Genomic DNA, 21,062 nt, shown 5'->3' with positions numbered 1-21,062 from the left:
TGATTGAGCTTAAACTAGTTCCTAAACAACATAGGTTATGTTTAGGGTGACCAGATGTCCCGTTTTTAAAGGGACAGTCCTGTTTTGGGGGACTTTTGCTTATATAGGTGCCTATTACCCCCCACCCCGTCGGGAATAACTGGCTAGGTGTTAGTACTGCTGAAAAGGAGCTGGGGGTAATAGTGGGTCACAAATTGAATATGAGCCAACAAAGTGATGTGATTGCGAAAAAGGCTAATATTCTGGGCTGCATTAACAGGAGTGTCATATGTAAGACACTGGAGGTAACTGTCCTGCTCTACACAATGAGGCCTCAGCTGAAATACTGTGTCCAATTCTGGGCACCACACTTTAAGGAAGATGTGGACAAATTGGAGAGAGTCCAGAGGAGAACAAGAAAAATAAAACATTTAGAAAACCTGGCCTATGAGGAAAGATTAAAAACACCAGGCATGCTTAGTCCTGAGAAAATAAGACTGAGGGGGACCTGACAACAGTCTTCAAATATGTTCAAGGCTGTTATAAAGAGGATGGTGAGCAATTGTTCTCCATGACCACTGAAGGTAGGATGAGAAGTAATGGGCTTAATCCGCAGCAAGAGAGATTTAGATTAGATATTAGGAAATCTTTCTAACAATAAAGATAGTCAAGCTCTGGAATAGGCTTCCAAAGGAGGTTGTGGAATCCCCGTCATTGGAAGTTTTAGTAACAGGTTAGACAAACACCCACAGGGATGATCTAGGTTTACTTGGTCCTGTGTCTGCAAGGGGGCTGGACTTGATGACCTCTGTTATAAATGATGGTGGGGGGAGGGCAGCTCCCTTTTATGGACACCCAGCCAGCCAGTAGCTATAAAATCCCTCTTAGTATCTGTTCTCTAATTGCTCTACCTATAAAGGGTTAAAAAGTCTCACTGCTATGCATAGGTAAAAGGAAGTGAGTGGGCACCTGGCCAAAGGAGCCAATGGGAAGGCTAGAACTTTTTAAAATTGAAATAAGACTCCCCTTTTGTTTGTCTGTTGTTGTTCTCCAGGGGAGAGGAGGACAGAGAAGCAGCTATGCTGTAAGAAGCTTGGGCCAGGTATGAAAAATCATCAGTATTAGACCTAGAAACTACTCATTTAAAACCCCAGATATGTAAGTAGATCAGTAAATGGCTAGGAAGACACGATTAGGTTTATCCCTTTTATTTTGTTATGGCTTGTGGATTCCTCTGTGCTAACCCCAGGTGCTTTTGTTTTGCTTGTAACCTTTAAGCTGGACCTCAAGAAAGCTATTCTTGGTGCTTAATCCTTGTAGTTGCTCTCTTAAAATCTAGCAATAGCCTGAGTTTCCAGATGTATTTTCTTTCTTTCTTTTTTTAATTAATAAAATTTACCTTTTTTAAGAACAACATTGGATTTTTGTGTCTTAAGAGGGTTGTGTACGTTGTTTAATTAGCTGATGGCAACAGCTGATTTCCGGGGGTGACAGGGCTTGAGGGTACCCCACAGGAAAGAATTCCCAAGTGCTCCTTCCTGGGCTCTCAAAGGGAGTCTGCACTTGGGTGGTGGCAGCATCTACCTATCCAAGGTCAGAGAAAAGATGTAATCTTGGGAGTTTAATACCAGCCTGGAGTGGCCAGTATTAATTTTTAGAATCCTTGCAGGCCCCCACCTTCTGCACTCGAAGTGCCAGAGGGGGGGAATTAGCCTTGACAATCTCTTGAGGTCCCTTATAACATTTATGTGATTCTATGACATGTTGGCAGTGCAAACATAACTAGATAGCAACTGTCCACATTTCTACTTTTTGTTTTATTCCCTTTTCTTTTCAGATCATTGAAGAGCTCCTGAGGGAGCCATATTAGCCTCTTACTATTCTTCCGATCTTTCTGACACACCAGCATGTTGCTATAGCTAGTCAAGGTAAATCCTAGCCGGGGGTGTAGTGCTGACCTCAACTAGCCACAGCGAGGTTAAAAACTACAGAGCCTCATTTCCACTAGGATTTCATACTGAGATGCTCTCTTGAGGTACCTATCTCGCTGTAAAAAGCACACCTGTTTTTACAGTGAGGACATCGCCTTAAGCTAACGTGAAATAAATTGGATTTAAATCAAAATCAATGGGGTCCACACAGCCTTTTGCTCCAGCTTCAAATCATCCTGTGAAATCTGTGCCACTGTGCATAGCCTGGTACAGATCAACCTTGGTGGTTCACAGCATGGGCAGGGGACCCCAGCATGCAGCGAACATTGACCATTACTGTCATCTATGAAAAACACCTTTTCATTGTCCTGGAGCCCTGACACACCTGAAAAACCACCAGGTGCAAAAGTCCCTATAGACCTGGTGCCTACCTGAACTTCTATTCTCCCACCCTTTGTCAGTCTTGTCTATTTACCCTGGAAACTTCTAGGAACAGGGTATCTTACTAGGTTGATCTTACTTACAGCTTTGCTGTGAGTACTCTAATACTACTGCTAATAATCATAATCATTGTGTTGTGTCAAGTATAAGCAGGACTCTTGTATAACAATACTGTACCCAATGTACCTGTGTAAGTAAACACAGACCCTATATAGCAGCGGTTCTCAACTGGGGTCCGCAGAGCCCTGCAGCTAAACCCGGTGGCCCAAGCCCCAGTGCTGAATCCAGGAGTGGCATGGGGCTGAAGCCAGTGGCCCCCCAACCCCAGCCGGGAGTTGTGCGGGGTTGAAGCCGGTGGCCCCCGTGTCCCAGCCTGGAGCAGCACAGGGCTGAAGTCGGTGGTCCCTCCCACCCCAGCTGGGAGTGGCGCAGGGCTGAAGCTGGCCTTCCCCCTTCCCCCCCAAGGCCTCGAAGCCGGAAGTGACATGGGGCTGAAGCCGGCGGCCCCTCTCCCCAAAATCCCCAAAGCCAGGAGCAATGTGGGGCTGAAGCCAGCAAACCTCCCTCCCCAAGTCAGGAGCAGTGGGGGGCTGAAGCCGGGAGCCCCAGCACCCCCTGCCCCGCTGAAGCTGGGAGCTGCGCTGGGAGCCCCCTGCCTGAACCCTGAGCTATTCCTCTGCCCACACACAGCCCCTAGCTACCCCCTCCCTGCACCCTGAGCTACTCCCCTCACTCCACACAGCCCCTAGCTACCCCCTCCCTGCACCCTGAGCTACACCCCTCACTTCACACAGCCCCTAGCTACCCCCTGAGCTAACCCCCTGCCTACACACAGCCCCTAGCTGCCCTATCCCTGCACCCTGAGCAGTTTTCAAACTTTTTGAACTGAGTCCCCCACTTTGAGTTATATTTTTGGTTGCATCCCTTCACAGCCCAGACAGGCTGGGTGGCCTCCTGAGTGAGTCAGGGGGTGGAGGTGGCGATCCCTTAATGGACCATGCAGTGAGGAGCTGGTTTGAGTGCCGCCAGCCCTTGCCCTCGCCAAATAGAAGTAAAACTATGTGTATGCCCAAGGGTCCCCCCCAGCCTGGAGCCCCTGTTCCCCCTCCCTGCCGGGCCCTGGTGTTTTTATAGCATGTTGAGGGGGGGGCTCAGCAAGAAAAAGGTTGAGAACTCCTGCTATATAGAACAGTCTGAATCACTGCATTGGACCTAATACATGTACTTCTGTCTGCATCTGCCCATCTAGACCAAGATCAGCCCACAGGGTGGGCTGGTCTGATTGAAGGAGTCTGGTTTTAGTGAATATAGGCAAATCTGCTGTGAACTAGCTGAATGGGTGCCCCCTGCTGTTGCGCTGAGCTGGATCCCCCCCTGTCCGGGAAACAAAACACCTCCCCTGCCCCAGCTGCATGTTTCGTGTGGCTCTGACAATAACGCTTACATGTTACTTGCTGGCGTGTGAGCCTGTAATGGCATCACTGTAAGCCTTTGCCTGAACATCACATGGCCTTTGGGTTTCTCCCTAGTGCATTTGGGCTTCCTTGCTGCATTGGCTGGGGCAGCGCAATCTATAGTCTGCAGCTGTGAAGGCACATCACACAGGAAGGGCTGGGCCAGCAAGAACACATAGCAGAGGCCACAGCACAAATGCATTGTGGGTATTAGGTGGAGAATGGAGTCAGTGGATTCCAACCTCCCAGTGGAAAGCAAGGAGTTTGCATGAGTGATGCAATATCAATGGACCCACTACCATTGTTGTGATACTATAGTTCAGGTTGCATTCTGCTTATCCTTAAAATGGGCGTTCAACTGCATGTGCAAAACGCAGTGCATCTGCCCCAAATATTCAGCCCCTAATCTCCCAGTAAGACTGGAATTTTTGCAAGAGTTTGAAGAGAACCAGTTACTGATTTCCTGAGTTCTAATCAATGACAAATTGTCCCCCAGAAGTTCACATTCTGAGTCTCGTGATCTTTCAACCCCACTGGCTTAAAAACTACAAACTGGAGAAAGTCAAAAAAGTGAGCCCAGTGAGAGTTTGGTGGGCTTGTTGGGGCTACGTCATTATTTTGTTAATTAACCCAAATTAAAAAAAAATTAGGATTTTCATCAAATCTGAATCTGTATGAATGGTGGTGATCTGATTCATGATGGCCAGGAGTAATATCTGGTGGTTCATCAAGGATCAGAGGGGACAGCTACACTGCAAAGAAAAACCCATAGTGCCTGGTCAATTGACTCGGGCTCACGTGGCTCGGGCTGAAGATGTGCTTTGCAGTGTAGTTGTCTTGCTTGAGCTGGAGCCTGGCCTTTGAAAACCATTGCAGAGGGAGAGTGTCAGAGCTGAGCTGGAAAGGTCTACACAGCTATGCCTGCAGCCTGAGCCCCACAAGCTTGTCTGGACTCTGAGGCTTGGCGCTGCAGGTTTTTCTTTGCAGAGTACACATGCCCGAAGAGTCAGAGTTTAACGCCAGAAGGGACTATCAGATCCTGTGTATCACAGGCCAACAGCATCACCCAGTACCCATACACCAAGCCCAGTAACCAGAATTAGACCAAAGTATTATAGTTTCCTGTCAATCAGGATCTTCACCATAGAAACTGTTGCCTCCGTGAAACTGTTCAGGCCCTCCTGAACTGGCTGAAGATTTTAAAGAAGAACAGGATGTGGGACAATCCATTGCTGCTTGCTCTGCACTGACGGAACCATCGCTATGGCAAAGATCCGTCTCTTTGTGCAGATGGCTCAAGAGCTCTGTTCCTGAATCAGCTGGACAGGAGAGCAGGTCAACATTTTTGGATGAATTTTCCCCCTGCTTCAAATAATGGTCTTTAAAGCAAATGTAAACAGCAAATCATTTTTGCAACAAATAAATAAATAAATAAATGTAGTATTTTCAGGCAAAAACGGCAACGCTTTTTGACAAAAAATTTCACATTCAAAAAACTCCAAGCAGTTCTACTGTCCAGTTGATTCAGGGCAGAACTTGTGAACCAGCTAATCAGTTTAATGAAGCTCAGGATCTCTGACTTAGCAGGGGCTCATTTCATAGACACCTGGATGTTGGTAAACGGAGTCATTGCTTTGTCATTGCCTCTTGGAAATAACTGGGAAATGAATACACAAAAACACTGCGCTGCGTGTGAGTTAAGGTTGCTCTTAACAGCCTCCAGCAAGGCAATGAAAAGTTGAGGTTCCCAATAGTCCGTGCCTTCTGCTCCCTCTTCCACAGACACACATCGCTGCATTAGCTTGACTACCTCTGCCACAGCGAGTGCAACACAACCATAACTCCGTCCAGCTGCAGGACCAGCCTTCCAGCACCTCCTTACCCAAACCCGAGGGTCTGCAGCGACAGCCGTGGGTGGGTGAGTCTAGTCTGTAGTGGAGGGTGGTGGAATTTTCAAAAGCATTTCCGATTTTGAGCATACCCAATTTGAGCCAGGTAGGACCTGAGCTGTGGAAGTGCTCAATGCCCACAGCTCTTTGTGCCCACGAGAACTGTGCATGCACTCAGCAGCTTGGAGAATCCTGCCTCCTGTGTCTCAAGTTGGAGTCACCCCAAGGCCATGGCTGCTGTTGAAAATGTGGCTGTGAGTGATCTGGCCAAGGCCACACAGTGAGTCAGTGGCAGAGCGGGGTCACAAGGCAGGAATAAAGCTAGCTGGCTATAGGGTAACAATTGTGATTTCTGAATGGAAATTTGTCTGGCTCTGTTCCCGCCTTTGATAGCAAGCAGTTCTAGGACACTCATCAGAGCAAAATGTTATTGCCAACCAGTCGCTGAAGATAAATGCCAGGCCTGCTGCTGAGATGCGCTCAGTTGTAGAACAAGTTGAATGTTGTCATGAAACTCAGTTCATTTTGGGCAGTCGGGGAAGTGGATGCTAAAGCTTAGGTCACCCAGTCAGAGAACAGAGATATTCCCATGTGACTGAGGTCAGAGAGACTCAGACTTCTTGGATCACATTTTTATACAAAGATCATCTCATAATCACCTGGCCTTACATCCGTGATCCCACAAAACACCACCCTGGCTGTCCACAATGACTCAGCCTCCTCCTCTCCCTGCTGTGCTCACACAGACCATCTTCACGCCTTCACAAAGACATCACCCTTCCTTCCATTCCCAGCCACCACTACCCCGATCCACTCCCTTCCCATGTACAATAGTGTGCCAACAGCAGCCATTACTTCCATGGAAGAGTGATATGGGAAGGTATTGAATGGACTGTAGTGGTCTGTGCTGCAGTTCAGTAGCTGGAAGGAAGGAAGAAGAGCCAGCGCTGTGTGATCAGCCAGATCCTATGGAGCACAATTTGTGAAGCTCTGACTTTGGGGACTAAACACATAGCTCTAATAGGGTATCCTCAGTGAACAGTGCAGGAGCATAGGCTAACAGTTGTTCACATAAACTATTCATTGAACGGTTGACTAAAATTCCCCCAAAGCATGACCTTCTCATGGACAGTTCACCAACTGAAATTCACAGAATACACTGTCTGCGGTGACAAACTGGGCCATGTCTGCTTCTGGCTCCCACTCCTACATGTCACTTGCTAGATTCTATTGCCTGACAGTCACATGCCTGAACAACAACATGAACCAAGAGACAGTTAAAAAGCCACCAGAGAAAAAGTGAAAACAAAGCCGAGACAGCCTTGAAGTTGGGCCGGGGCTTGCTCTAGAGCTGTGTCGACCCTGACAAATTTAGGACCAGATGTTGTCACCATTGCAGATCCACTGGCAGGGGAAGCAGCAATGTAGAACAGGACTCTGGTGTTTTATCCTCATGTTGCCTTGCTCTGCAGGCAAGAGAGGAGCTGAGGGTTCAAACACATTTATGGCAGGCTTGGTAAATCCACAGCAATACCAGCTAAATGAAGGCGTCTCAGTGGCGATCGCACAGCTACTTGCTCCCTAGGGAACAGCTAAACTAAACAAAAGAGAAATCCAATAAGGGGGATAGGTTAGAGAAGCAATTACAGGATTATTGTACCACCCGCCCTTCAGTCAAACACAAAACTAGCCAGCATCACTTCTCTATTTAGGCATTAGAATTTGCAGGGCAGGGTCAAAATTCACTGGGTCCAGGTGCCAGATCTGCATATTTGTGGGACCACAATGGATTTTATTGGTGCAATTGCAACAACTAGGCTTGTTCCCTATGTAAACAGCAGAATTAGAGGGAGCTGGACCAAAACTGGACTAAAATTGTCATCTCCATGAACAAAGAGTGTGCGCCACGCTGAGTGACCCAGGGAGAACACAGAAAAACACAGGGATTCGTTACCTTGTTAGAATTTTGACAATTCCCACCTTTCTGATTTGTGGTTATTTGCACAATGAAATCTAAATGCGTATTCCCCCAAAAGGCTCTTTCCGGCTTCCTTTTATGGTAAATTACATTTATTGAATTGCTCAATAAAGCACAAGAACAAAAATCACAACCAGGAGATCGTCACAAGCCACACAAAGGGAAGACCCCACCTTGTGCCTGGAGCATGCAGTCTAAAGGCAGACAATTCCAACTATCCTCCTCTCACAGGGCTCCAAGACACAGTCAGTCATCCTCGTCTCTTTTAAATATTGATTTCTCCTCTTAACTGCTCCTGCTCCATCTCCCCTGTTCCCCACTCCCCAAGGGCATGCCTTGGCCCATTAGAGAGATGAGCATTGTTTAGCGGTCTGGTAAAATCCTCCCCCCGAATTCCACTGCCTAAATGGAGAACAAGTCTAGCTACTGGCTTGAGCACCAAGAAAAGAGATCTAGGCATCCTGGCATAACAACACTGGAAAAATGTATCCTCATGTATCCAGCCCATATTTAACCCCCATCCCTGCAAATTCCATTGGTTCAATAGAGACTCCCCTCCCCCCCATATGCTGGATCTGAGTTCTGATGGTGCTGTTGTCCTGGAATATGCTGGCATCTGTTGTGTGTGTGTGCGTGTAAATGTCTGCAGTGTTGTTGTAGCCTTGTGGGTCCCAGAATATTAGAGAGACAAGGTGGGTGAGGTAATGTCTCTTATTGGACCAACTTCTGTTGGGGAGAGGGACAAGCTTTGGACCTACGGGGGTCTTCAGGTGTGGGCAAGGTACTCAGAGTGACACTGTGGCACTGGAGGGAAAGCTTGTCTCTCCCCTCAACAGAGGCTGGTCCAATAAAAGATATTTCCTCACCAGGCTCGTCTTTGTGAGGGGAAACGTCAGGGCTGGATCCCGGGGCTAGATGTGAGTGCCTAAGGTGATGTGCTGAGATGCAGCAGGCTCCAGTGGGACAATAGGAGAAGCTCCACTTGTTGTATGACACTCCCTACTTCAGGGCTTAAGCTAACCTCTCCCCATGGAGATCAGGCTGGGGGGTGGGGGCAGAGACCCCCTCTACAAGGCTCTTCTCCCTTCCTCTGAAGCATCTGGTACACCCAACTGCCGAAGCATCTCGATGGCCCACGGCAGATCCAGCGTGACCCCGCCTGCGGTCTCTATTTGTGCGGCCCTCCTCCAAGCTAGCTGGAGCTGCGAGGGGGGATGTCGTCGCACCGGTTGGGTGGGGGGTGCCTTGTAGGCAGCAGAGTGGGTGGGGGGCGCGGGCCGGCCGGTCAGAGCCGGAGGAGCGGGCCGGGGGCTCGGTCAGAGCCGGGGGAGCGGGCCGGCAAAGTGGGGACGGGCCGGGACCGGCTCCGGGCGGAACGGGGCCGCTGGCCCTTTAAGAAAGTTCAATCGTGCGAGTTCATCAAAGTTTAAAAAGTTTTTCGTGAAAAAAAAAAGCGGTGGGGGGGGGCAGGAAAGTTGGCTGCGGGCGGCGGGGATTGGCTGCGGGTTCCCCGGGAGACGGTGATGCAGGGCGAGGGGCCGGGCCGGAGCCCAGCTGAGCCCCCCTCTCCTCCCCCCCGCCCGGGCGGGCTGCGCCGAGCCATTGATGACCGTATTGAAAAGGCGCAGGCGGCAGCTCGGGGCTGTACTCGGGGCCGGCGGCTGCAGCTCGTTGGCACCTTCCCCCTCCCTTAATTGCTCCTCAGCCAACTCCATGTGAGCCCGGCCGGGTACAAATAGCCCCGCGCCGCGTTTCCCCCCACACCGCGCACCTCGCCCACGCCGCACCCCCGTTCAGTTGGGCGGTGGCCAGCCCGCCCCGCACCCTCCCGGGCAGCACCAGGGCACCCAGCCTGGGCACCGTCTCCGCACCTAGCTGCACCCCGGAGCCTTTTGTTTGTTGGTCACCCACAGGCACCATTTCCAAGCCCAGCCCAGGACCGCAGCTCCCCCGAGAGCCTCCTGCCCCCAAGAGAGCCAAGCCCGGGGGAAGCCCTGCGATCCCTGGACAAAGAAGCTACAAAGAACCCAGGACCGTCCACTCAGCCCCCTGCACCCCCGCCATGAGCAACCTCAACAAGGAGAGCGAGCACAGTAACAGCAGCAACAACATCGAGGAGGAGGTAGGGGGCTGGGGAGCAGCTGCTGCTGCTGGGGGCTTTGCCCCCTTCCTTGGAGGGGGCTGGGAGGGAAGGTTTGGGGGTCCTTGCCTGTCTCTGGGGGTGGGGTGGTAAATTGGCTAGGGGAGTGTAGGGCTTAATGGGGAATTTGGATCCTGGTCTCTCTAGCCTTGAGCTAGGTGGGATGGGGACCTGAGTGTGTACTCCTTGTCAGGGGGACACGCGCTAGCCTTAAAGAGCACCTAAGGTGCTTACTACAAGTATGCCCCACTTCCCCTCTGCAGGGCTAACCCTATCTAATCTGTCTAAAGTGTCTAAATCAACCAGAAATGTAAGCCCTGCTCTTCCTCAGTGCCCACCTTGTCTGGGGCTGGGCGGTTGGCTGTGCAGTCAGATTCCTGCTCTCTTCCGGCTCCGAGTGGAGCAGTGAAAGAGAACAAACTAACTTTCTAAAAATCTGCTGTGTGGGAGCCCTGCTCCAGCGAAAGCCAGAGCTGCTCTAAGCCCTCCTGTGGCGCTGTGGACAGGCATCCAATGCAAGGCTGTACCTTGCTGTTGGGCTGGGAACAATCTTGTCTGAGGCTGGGGGCAAGGCTTGACCTTTGCCATCCCTGAGTTTGGCTCTTGGTCTGGGATAGTTTTCTGTACCTTCAGCTGGGACTGGCCCTCAGATTCTCCAGGACCCCAGTCACGAGCCAGGAGAATTTTCTCTCCCATTTCACCATTCAAAACCTTGCACTACTTGGTGCTTAAAGTGATCTTAAGTGTGTGTGTGTGTGTGTAGGGGCGGCTCTGCCATAACCTGAGAGCATCAGCTTTGGCAAGTCAGGAAAAGTGCCCCACTGTGAGCTGGTTTGATTTCTTTCAAAGAAACCTTGGCTAGGTTGGTAACCCCCCACCCCCCAACTACACCCCCACCCCTAAAACATGCATACACTAAGTGCTGCTGGCTGGTGTAGTACAGCCCATTCCTGTTTGTATTGCTGGGCAAAGGGCATCTCACAGCCCCCAGAGGGGAAGGATGACACCCTTCATCCAGCCCTGATTCCTGTTCACCCCAAAGCTTAGGTGGAGGGTTCCTGGGGGTGGGGAACAGCTCAGAATTAAATGAATCCCTGGCATGCAGCTGGGGTGATGGAGGGGCCCTCATAGGGAAATGCAGCTGTTTAAGCAGGCCTGGTTGGGTGTGGAGAGGTGCTCTCCTTGGAGCCTTGAAATGCTTGCCAATCTGGTGTGAATTGCATGGTCCATCTCCTGCTCTCCTCTTGAGAATGTACGGGCTTCTTGGTGTGAGGACTGTTGCAGGCCAGCTAGAGGTCAGGAACATTTCCTTGTCATTCTATTTTGCCTGGCTTGACCTCCTGCGTGACCTTGGGGAGATCGGCTAGCCTGGCCCTGCCTGGTGCAGGAGCCCTAGCCTAGAGTGTGGCTCTGGGGAATGAGGACAAGGATCCTTAGCTTCTTGGTTTGAGGGGACTTCCAGTGGTTGCAGTGTGCCTGGGCTGTCCCCAGCTTGGCCAGAACAGGGCTGCCATGCTCTGCTGGAGATCTCTCTCTGCTTTCAATATAGTGGGTGAGTAAGAGCCACTTGGGGCACAGAGGGTTGCCAGGCTTCTTTGTCTCCTCCCTGACCACTGATGGCTAGAGGTGCAAATCTGGACTCTGGTTAGCTTTGTGCTGGGTCTGAGAACCCTGTGCGGGGAGGGATGGCAGAGCGACCTGGGATGCTGCTCTCTGCAGGAGAAGCCCAGAACAGAAACCGTGCAGCCTGGTGTCCGGATGGCTGCACTGCTTTGACTCCTGCCTTGTGGCATGCTGCTGGGCAGCAGGGAAAACAATCCCTCCATGTCGCTGCCATCACTTCTTCTACCAGAATGTCTGTGTCCCCATTAGTCACTGCACCAGAGTACTTGGCACAGTCCCTGACTTTTTCCTGGGGCTCAGACTTCTCTGAAATCAGCCCAAGGATGCTCGCCCTTTGGGTGCAGAGCTAACCGTCGTAAGTGTGTAGTGCTCAGTGCTGGAGGGAAGCATGAATTCCCTGGTAGCTTCAGTTGGCTATGCTATTCTTCCCATCCCCTCCCCCAACTCTCCTACAAGGAGCCGTGTAGCATTGCTGGTGCAGAATGGCGGCTGTGTTTCCACCCTGGCATTGGGCAAAATGCTTCCAGTACATTGGTGAAGCATGCTGAGCTTTTGATCAGGAATTCTCAACAGCTACATAAGAAAACCCCTTAATGCTGAGGCTACCTGTCCACCCTCTCGCTGTTCTGGGGAGCGGGGGGGCATGTGTGTGCAGGAACAAAGGATAGCACTTACCTAGGTCGGCAGGAAGTGGGTTGGGAAGATGTTAATGGCTAGTGGAGTGAGATGGCTCAAAGCACTGTCTAGGAACAGCGTGGTGACTTTTCTTTTTCCATAGAATTTCTTAAGGGTTTAGATGGAGAGGAGGGGTCTAATACTTAGTGCCTTGGTACAGCTGGCGATATGGTGGTGGCTGCAGCAGCGGCATTTTGTAGCATGCCTGGATTTCTAGTCATGGGTTTAACTTCAGGTTTGTCTCCCCCTGCTTGGCACTTTCCTAGTTTCCCCTCTCCTTCCCTTACCCCTAATTAGCCAAGCTAGTCCAGTTAATGCTTCTGTAACAAAGGAAGGGGTTTATTACCAGCAGTTGATCAGCACTGCCTGTGAGAATCTGCTACAGTACAGCCTAACTAATAGGCACTAATGCCTGGGAAAACCCATTGCAAATCTTTGATCTGATTATTCGCTGACCTGCAGAACTTCCCAGTGAAACCCAAGATCCTGGGTCACTTAATTAGGTGTAATTCTGTTTCAACTACTATCTAGTGCACCCCATAGCATGCTAGTAAGTGTTGTGCAAGGTAATTTGTCAGGCTATCAGTCCTCATGCTGGAGTAAGGTTTACTATTGCTGCCCTGCTGAGAGCTATTGGCTGGTGGACTAGCAAAGTGGAGACTTGAAGCTCTACTATCCTTGGATATATGCCGGTATTGTGACAATATGCTATTGCATGGGGAAGGTAGGAACACCTGGCCCTTCCAACAGTGATGTGTGGTACTAGGATGGGACTAGACTCTTCCAAGAAAGCCAGTCTCAACTGTATTTCAATGTCTGTCCACCATGAGCAGGGTGAGAGCAAAGGGGTGTGAATAAAACAATTGTTTGGCATGCTCTCATCCTGGTCCTCCAGTAGAGGGGGGCTGCTGTGCATGCCCACAGGGGGGCAGGGAGGGAAGGGCACAAAGGGGAGCAGCATCTGCAATCCACAAATCAGTAGAGCTGCACAGGCTTGTATAAAAGGTGGGGGTCATGGCCACCCTGTCATTTCTAATGGGAGTGAGTGTCCTTGATCCATGGAAAGGGGGTGCTGGTCTGGTCCGAGGGTAGAGAGCCATGGTATGGAAAAGGCTGAGGGCTTCTATGCAAAGACACCTGGCCCCTCCCAAGCAGTCTTGTTCCTAGAGTACATCTCTTCCTTGTTGGATGTAGCTGCCTAATTCCCAAAGCTATACGCTTGAACTGCTTCTTTGGGAAGAGCATTCCAGTCAGGTTGTGTCCTTGTGTGTGTTAGACATTTTCCCCTTTCTTCTTCCCATAATTCCTTGTTACACAGGACTTCTCTGCATCACTCAAATTCCTCTCCCTTCTTGTAGCTGCATCCTTCTAAGAAGACATGGCCATCTCAGTTCATGCTTTGGACTAAAGTCTTTCCTCCTAGTGTTGCAAACACTTTGGGTGACTGAGTGAGTGGAAGGGAACTTTTCTTTTCTCCATGTGTATTTGACAGCATGCTATAGAAAGATTCATTTCTCTTGTCTAGCCAATTACCCCCTCCCCACCCACCCCAAGCAGCAGGGAATCTCACATCAGTAGGGGAAAGATCTACTTAAACAAGTGACTAAAACTAGTAGGGGGCTTGACATGACTTTGAATTTGGGGTCTTGAAACTGACTAGAATTCTAGTCAGTTTCAATGTTGCTAATGTTGAACCATGGCTCACTTGAATTCTGGAATATGGCTAGGACCTCTTCCCTGTCACTGGTGAGGCAAGCAGTATGTTATCTAGCATCTTCACTCAGATCTAATCCTTACTGCCCTGAGTGCTCTGCTCTTCTCAGAATGCCCTCAAACTTCTATTCCTAGATACGTGCCTCTGCATGGGTAATTTGGTCTCTTTGCCACATCACACTGTAAACTCCTATCAAAGTTGGCATCCACAACCACCCTTTAAGCCTCTCAGCAAAACCAGTATGTCCCTCTCATTGAACACACACGTACCTTGGCTTATTCTCCTTCTTCCCACTTGGCACTTGTCTGTGTCACTCTCAAATTTAACCTCACTGGCACCTAATCTCAAGGTCCCTGTCTTTCACAACCTCTCCTGATTAGTGTCCTCTGTAGATCTTATTAATGTGTCCCTCTCTCCCACTGCTTGGCCATAATGGAAAGCTTAAATAGCAGGGCCTCACACTAGTCCCTGGCCTACCTCACCAGACACCTCCCCAAACTTGATACACTGCCACTTATCATTATCCTTTGTTTACATGTCTAAGCCAGTCATCAGTCCACATGCCAAGCTATTCTGAACTAACTGATATGCAAAGTTGTCTCTACAGCCCTTCTTCCAGCCACTAACTTTGGCTCAGCAAACAAAGTGCTCTAGTAAGTAGCACTGCTGCTTGGGATGTTGGCACACAAGTAAACAAAACACAGCAACTTATTGATACTGCACTAGCACCTCAGGACCCCAGTGTCTGGTGCTGTACAAACAGAACCAGGAGAGCACCCCAGAGCAGGGACTTACAATCAATCCTCTTTATTATTATTATTATATCCTATTCCTAGAACTAGAAGGGACCTTGAAAGGTCATTGAGTCCAGCCCCCTGCCTTCACTAGCAGGATGAAGTACTGATTATGCCCCAGATCCATAAGTGGCCCCCTCAAGGATTGAACTCACAACCCTGGGTTTAGCAGACAATGCACAGACCACTGAGCTATCTTCCCCCCCCCCCTCTTTTGTCAACTGCAATGCTGTTCTAAACAGTGTTACTTGCTAGATGGCTGTCACCTTGCCCTCTCCCTGGGGTGGGAGTTAACTTTCACAGCCGTGATGGCCAGTAGACCTACAAGAGGTTCCATACAGCTCCTAGCCTGCAGCAAATATAAAGGAGGGGAGAGGGCATGTGGGGCACCTGTGAGGTTGGGGCAGAGACCTGGTGAGAAGCCAAGGGATCTGTCCCTGGAATCCTCTTGAAGAGACTCATCTGCTACATCCAGCCTCTGGCTAGGATGGCAGATACCTTGCATGAGAATTCAACAGGAATCCAGTTTCCTGCTGAAGTCCTTCTGGTCTCCACCTCCCAGGCTGGCTCTGTCTCCATTAGAAAAGGACTGAGTTAGATCACTCTAGCCAAGCTTGACCTAAACTCAACCACTCTTCCTAGCCATGATGTAATGGGGCTGGCGGGGAGCTCACACTTAACACTCACCAGCTGGTAAGAGATGAGAATAGATGCTCTTATTTGCTAAGACTCCTGTTTAATCTTTGAGTAGTCCTCATGCAACCACACTGGCCAGCTCTTGTTCTTGGTCTCTCCTCTTTTAGAGAAACTGGTCTGACCTCAGTTATGTCTCTGTATGCTTAAGCTGCATTCTACCCAAGTGGATTTTCACTTTCTCCAGATGTACTGTACTTTCCAAAACTTACTCTTCTGAAATTGACCAACGCTGGACTGTTGTTCAGTGCCCCATCCTTACTATGGAGAACTTGAATAGCTAGTGACAGTAGCTGCCATCAGTTTTCACTCTGCTTGTCTTGTACCCCTTTCCTCCTATGCTGTGTTTTGTCTACTTGGATTATAAACTCTTCAGGGCAGAGCCTGTCTGTACAGTGCCTGGTACAATGGGGCCTGTTAGTCAGCCCTTGAGCACTACTGCAATAAACACCTGTACTAAGCTTTCCTGTTCTCAATTGCTGCATCCCAAGCAGGGTAGGAATACATAGAGCCAGGATGGTGCCTATGCCTTCACTTCCTGGATTGTAAAGAACATCTCTGCCAATTCAGCTAAAATCGGTCACTAAAGCCCTCTGAGAACAGTGGCTGAGTGCCTGGATTGCAGGTCCTGGAATTCTATTCCTGGTGGTATGGCCACAAATGCTCCATCTACTTTGATTCCTTATCCTTTCCCCAACAGCTCTCATTGCCTCTCAATTAGCCAATGATATCTTCCTGCCATACTTCTGATGCTCTGACCACTTCCACCTCTTCCTGGTCTAGCACCCCAGTAAAGTTTGGCTCTGTCTATAGCAGTAGGTCTCAAACTTTTTTACTGGCGACCCCTTTCACACAGTAAGCCTCTGAGTGCAACCCCCCCATACATTTAACACACTTTAAAAAATATATTTAACACCATTATAAATGCTGGAGGCAAGCAGGGTTTGGGGTGGAGGTTGACAGCTTGCACCTCCCCATGTAATAACCTCATGACCTCCTGAGGGGTCCCAACCCCCAGTTTGAGAACCCCTGATCTATAGTGATCTCCCAGCTGAGTCAATCAAGCACCAGTTACATCCACTAGAGCAGTCTCCATGGCTTAACATCTCTAGGCCCTGCTCTTCCATGCTACCCAAACAGGAGTTCTCCAACTTTTTGCTGGGCCCCCTTTGAAAATATTTCAGGCTGTGATGACCCCCCCGAAGTGATAGCAAATTACTGTACATACTCAAAGCACTAAATGATGCATGTAATCATTATCCCTGCAGTCAAAGGCACTGAAGCCCTTTGAAAAGTGTAAAATAGGGTGACAATATTTAAAATTCCCAAATAGACACTGCTAAGGGGCTGGGGAATGGGGTGTGGGGAGTACAGCAATACCATACTATGCCACCCTTACTTCTGCGCTGCTGCTGGTGGCTCTGTCTTCAGAGCTGGGCTCCTGGCCAGCAGCTGCCACACTCTGGCTGCTCAGCACAGAAGGCAGTGCCTCCACCAGCAGCAACACAGAAGTAAGGGTGGCAATACCATACCATCTCATGACACCCCTGCCCCCACTGTAACCTGGAGACCCCTTTTTTTGGTCAGAACCACCAGGTTGAGAAACACTATTAGAACATGGATACAGATGCCTGGGTGTTGTACTGCCTGGGTTTAAAACCCAGTCTTCTGCCTCTTTTGGACAAATCTCCAACAGACCAGATGGATAGTGTAGCCTTAATTACACCCCCCCTCAAAACAAAACATCTTATGATAAAAAGCCTAGCTCTAGGGCTGTTCTCACCCAAACGCCTGCTATTGCTAACACAGATCACTCCCTTTGTCAGATCAGAGTCTGGGGATTCTTTTCGAAGTTAGAGGAAACAACTCTTCCGGTGTCTCCTTATGCATCTTAGGGAAATATAGCTTAGGTTCCCACTGTCATGCAAACCAGCTTTCCTTGCTGGCCTCTGTCTCAAACAAAGCACTCTTATTCCATGCAGTTAAATGGGGTCTCTGTTTTCCTCCTCCATATGTTGCTTGTCATGTTGGTAGTGACAGTGGCCCCTTCTCAACACCTGGGGAGCACTATCAAATCCTAAACCTCCTTGAGTCTGCCACCAAGCACCACAGCTCCGAATGCAAAAGTGAAACTGATGGGCCTAGACCACAGCTGTGCCTCTAATCCATAACTATGTACTGAAGCTATAGCTGTCTGACCCTTCCTAGGCACTGCGCACCTATAGCCCCCAGTCAGCTACGGCTGCCTGCTCTCAAAGTAGGCATGTAGAATCATAGTAGCCAGGGCCAGCTCTAGGTTTTTTGCCACCCCAAGCAAAAAATGTTTGGCTCCCCCTGCCACCCCAGTGCTGGGCTCCTCCCCCCCCCCCCCCCCAAACTCCCTGCTGCCCCAGCCCTGGGCTTCTCTTCTCCCCACCCCCTCCCACCAGTGCTGACTCCACCCGCTCCCCCCTCGCCTCCAGCTGGTCCTGCGCTGTCAGGGTAAGCAGCAGGGCTCCTGGGCCACACCTCAGCTCAGGGTCCCTCCAGCTGGGGCTCCTGCTTCTAGGACTGGCTGGGACCCAGGAGGGCAGAGCTGGGGGACCACCCGGCAGAGGGCTGAGGGGCAGGGTAGCCCAGAGAGCAGGACTCAGGCACCAGTCCCCACTATGGCCCTGCTGCTGCTTCTGGCTGCCCTGCTGCAGTCCCTGGGTGGCTTGGGTTGCTTCGCCCAGCCCCAGCTGCAGTGCTGCTACCAGATGCAAACTGCAGTGGCCCCAGGGCACCCCCATGCAGGACACGCTGCTGCTGTCAGGGCCGGCTCTAGGCTTTTGCCGCCCCAAGCCAGGGGGGAAATGCTGGCTGGAATGCCAACCCTGAATGTGCCGCCCCAAGCACATGCTTGGTTTGCTGGTGCCTGGAGCCAACCTGATAGTAGCTTAAAATGAGAACTCTGGTCTCTAGCCTTCAGTATGGTGCCCAAGCAAATGAAATATAAAATATACGGACCTGTCTGTCAGCTTTGACAAGTTCTAGACTTGTCAGAGGAAGGCACAAGAACCCCTGTAATAGGGAAATATTTCCCCTGTGTTAATTACTCCCAAGAGATCTGCTCTATGGATTACTTTGCGGAAGGTCTCTGGTCTGTGTTAAGAGGTCAGACTAGATCACAATGGCCTCTTCTGGCCTTGGCATCTATAAATTTGCTCCACATCACTTAATGGCTGGGTTCTACCTTGAAGGAGGCTTTATTGCTGACAAATGTCTGCCCTAGCTTATGTACCTGAATTACCCTATTTGTTTGACCTCTGAACCCTGCTAAGCTCTTGGCCTCCATCTAGTGGAAGTGAGTTCCACAGTCTTGACCAGTTTTAAATGTGGTACCCACTGATGTTAGAGGTATTATCTCTGTATACAACAGACAGGTAAATAGGACCTCCTGGCTTAGCTGCCACTTCAGTGTTCTAACAAGGAAGAATTGAATATCTAATCTCAGACTTCAACAAGCCTTACCTGTGATCTGCTTTCTAAAGTTATGCACTGATTCAGATGAATCATTAGATTTGAATCTAATTACTTTCTCACCTAAAAGGCACATGTGTTTTCAGATCAGGAAAACAAGTCACATGGCACTGGCTCATTCTGGGTCTGAAACACATAAAATGGTAGCTGTCTCTGCAGAAGGCAAGGAAGCTCCTATGTTATAAAGATACCATATGCATACAACAGAAAGAAAGACCCCTCCCTCCCTCTTACTGTTCTACATCTAAACAACGAGGTAGCTGAAATCTGGTTCCTCTTACCTAGAGCTTGGTCTTGGAAGGTAAATGTGCACTAGGTTACCAACAATCTCCCCTGACAGGATGGAATGTGACTCCATCATGCAGAGCCTTTTCAGCACAGGAAGTTGCTGACATGAGAGAAACAACCTTAATGCTGGATAAGGGTCCTAAAAGTGGTAATTGCTTCCAGACAAACATGTACTGACAAATATTTTGTCAGACCCCAAATTGCTACCTTTATCTGGAAAGCATTGACATTCACAGGTTCAGGTGGGCCATGTTCTGACACCTATCATGTAGCCATACCACCAGTCTGACATCATGTGATCATCACATCAGTCAGGTGTGATCCCATTTGGATGGGAGACCAAGGAAAACCCAAGCTGTTGCAGGAAGTGATGCTGGTGACCTTTATAGGTAAAAGGAGAGGCAGTGCCATCTGACCAGCCCCTGGGCATGGTGGGAAGGGGTAACTGCATTTTACATGAGACAAAACCAATCCTGTGTACTGAGAGGAGGTGGCTAGTGCAACAGACAGAATGAGGGAGTGTCACTGCTGAAGGATCAGACCTTGCCCTGAAGAACTGAACTTGCTCCTGGGCTCTGTCCTCGCTGGCACTTGGCACTCAGCCAGCCACACCCACTTAGGCACACTTGCAAAAACCTCTACTCTACTGTAGTTTCACTCCTTCAGGTGTCACTTGTAAACCACCACTTTATTACCTGGGAGGTGCTTGTGCTGTAGTGATGGCCATATAAGTGCCAATTGGTGTGATGCCAGCCTGGAAGGTGAAACTAGGGGAAACTTCTACAGAGTCTAATTCCCACCCTTTTCTGGCCTGGGGGGGGGAGCGGGGGGGCGCGCGGAGGAATGTTCCCCATAGATACTGGCTGTGGCTTAAAGGCCAGAGCTAGCCCTAGGCAAGCACAGCCACTTGGTGGTGCCCCCTGCAGCCAGTGTGCTGGGGCTGAGGTAGTGCCAACTGTTCTTTCAGTTGGAAGGCAGGGTGAGCAGCAGATGCAGCATGGTGGGGGTGGGGACAACTGAAGCAGGCGCCCCTGGGAACTCTGGCAATGGGGCCAGAGCTGCAGGCAATGAGTGACCTTTGCCTGGCCTAGCAATGGCCTGTGTGGAATGAATGGAGTGGACTGGTCTGGGATCAAGAAGCCCTCACCAAGCCTCCTGTCTCCAAGGCTGCTGACTAAGGCAGGGGATGGTGGGGAGGTAGGTGGGATGACTCAAGGTGAAATCCCTTGCAGTAGAGAGGGAGGGGAAGCCCAAATGATGGTGATTCTGGCAGCTGTCAGGGTCAAGGCTGAACTGCCCCACTGTGCAGGCCCGACACAGGAGTACTACCTGGAAGCTTCTTCTTTGGCTCCATTCATAGGACCAGGCTCAAAGTTTAAAGGCAGATGACCCTGTCACATGACTCCCCCAAGTCAATGGCTGGCTACATGCCTTGCCATTCACATGGGGTGGGTGTGTGTGTGTGTGTGGGGGGGTTGGACTGATCCTGTCCGTAACTGGCCAAGAGCTTTGCAATGGGTCCCAGGAGGGAGTTGTCTTGAACTCCTGCTGCCCGCTGCACCATGCTGGCTTGGAGAGCACTACAAGCATAGTCAGCAGCCAAGCTTGTGAGCTGGGACTAGGGACTCCTGGGATGAGGAGGATCCCAAAGGTGCATGATATTCTGGTCTTAGAGGGGGAGATGCAGCAGAATCCCCACAACTGCCTGTGAAGGAAGCTCCCAGAGTCTGTGCAGACTCAGTCCAAGCTTGGCTAGAGAGCTATGTGACCAGTCAGGGGAATGCAGCCTCTTCATTGCAGCTCCCTTTCAGAGTGGTTCTCATTCCATCCTGTTGGGGGTGTTATCTCCAGTGTGGCTGTCCAATGTGGTGTAGGTAGCTAGGTATCTGCCTGCTCCTGGACTGGGCAGAGCTGTCATTGTGTGGGGCAGATAGACCCAGTATGCTGGAGTTACCAGCTGTG

General features: G+C 50.2%; 1 protein-coding gene across 2 annotated transcripts in view; it reads left to right on the top strand.

The window, feature by feature from the left end:
* Window positions 1-9,272: 9,272 nt before the first annotated feature.
* RBPMS2 (RNA binding protein, mRNA processing factor 2) overlaps window positions 9,273-21,062 on the top strand; it is a 48,531-nt gene continuing 36,741 nt past the window's right edge. Inside the window, exon 1 of one of the 2 annotated variants that reach the window (XR_008446467.1) lies at window positions 9,273-9,794. Coding sequence is in view for 1 of the 2 variants with exons in the window: in XM_054042046.1 (XP_053898021.1) it covers window positions 9,735-9,794 (60 nt within the window). In the remaining variant the exon portion in view is untranslated. The remainder of the gene's footprint in view (window positions 9,795-21,062) is intronic. The other variant, XM_054042046.1, reaches the window with a different exon arrangement.

Source organism: Malaclemys terrapin, chromosome 10, assembly GCF_027887155.1.
Source record: "Malaclemys terrapin pileata isolate rMalTer1 chromosome 10, rMalTer1.hap1, whole genome shotgun sequence".
Classification (NCBI taxonomy): Eukaryota; Metazoa; Chordata; order Testudines; family Emydidae; genus Malaclemys; species Malaclemys terrapin.
Note: the sequence above shows the minus strand (reverse complement) of the source record. Positions and strands in the feature narration are given on the sequence as shown.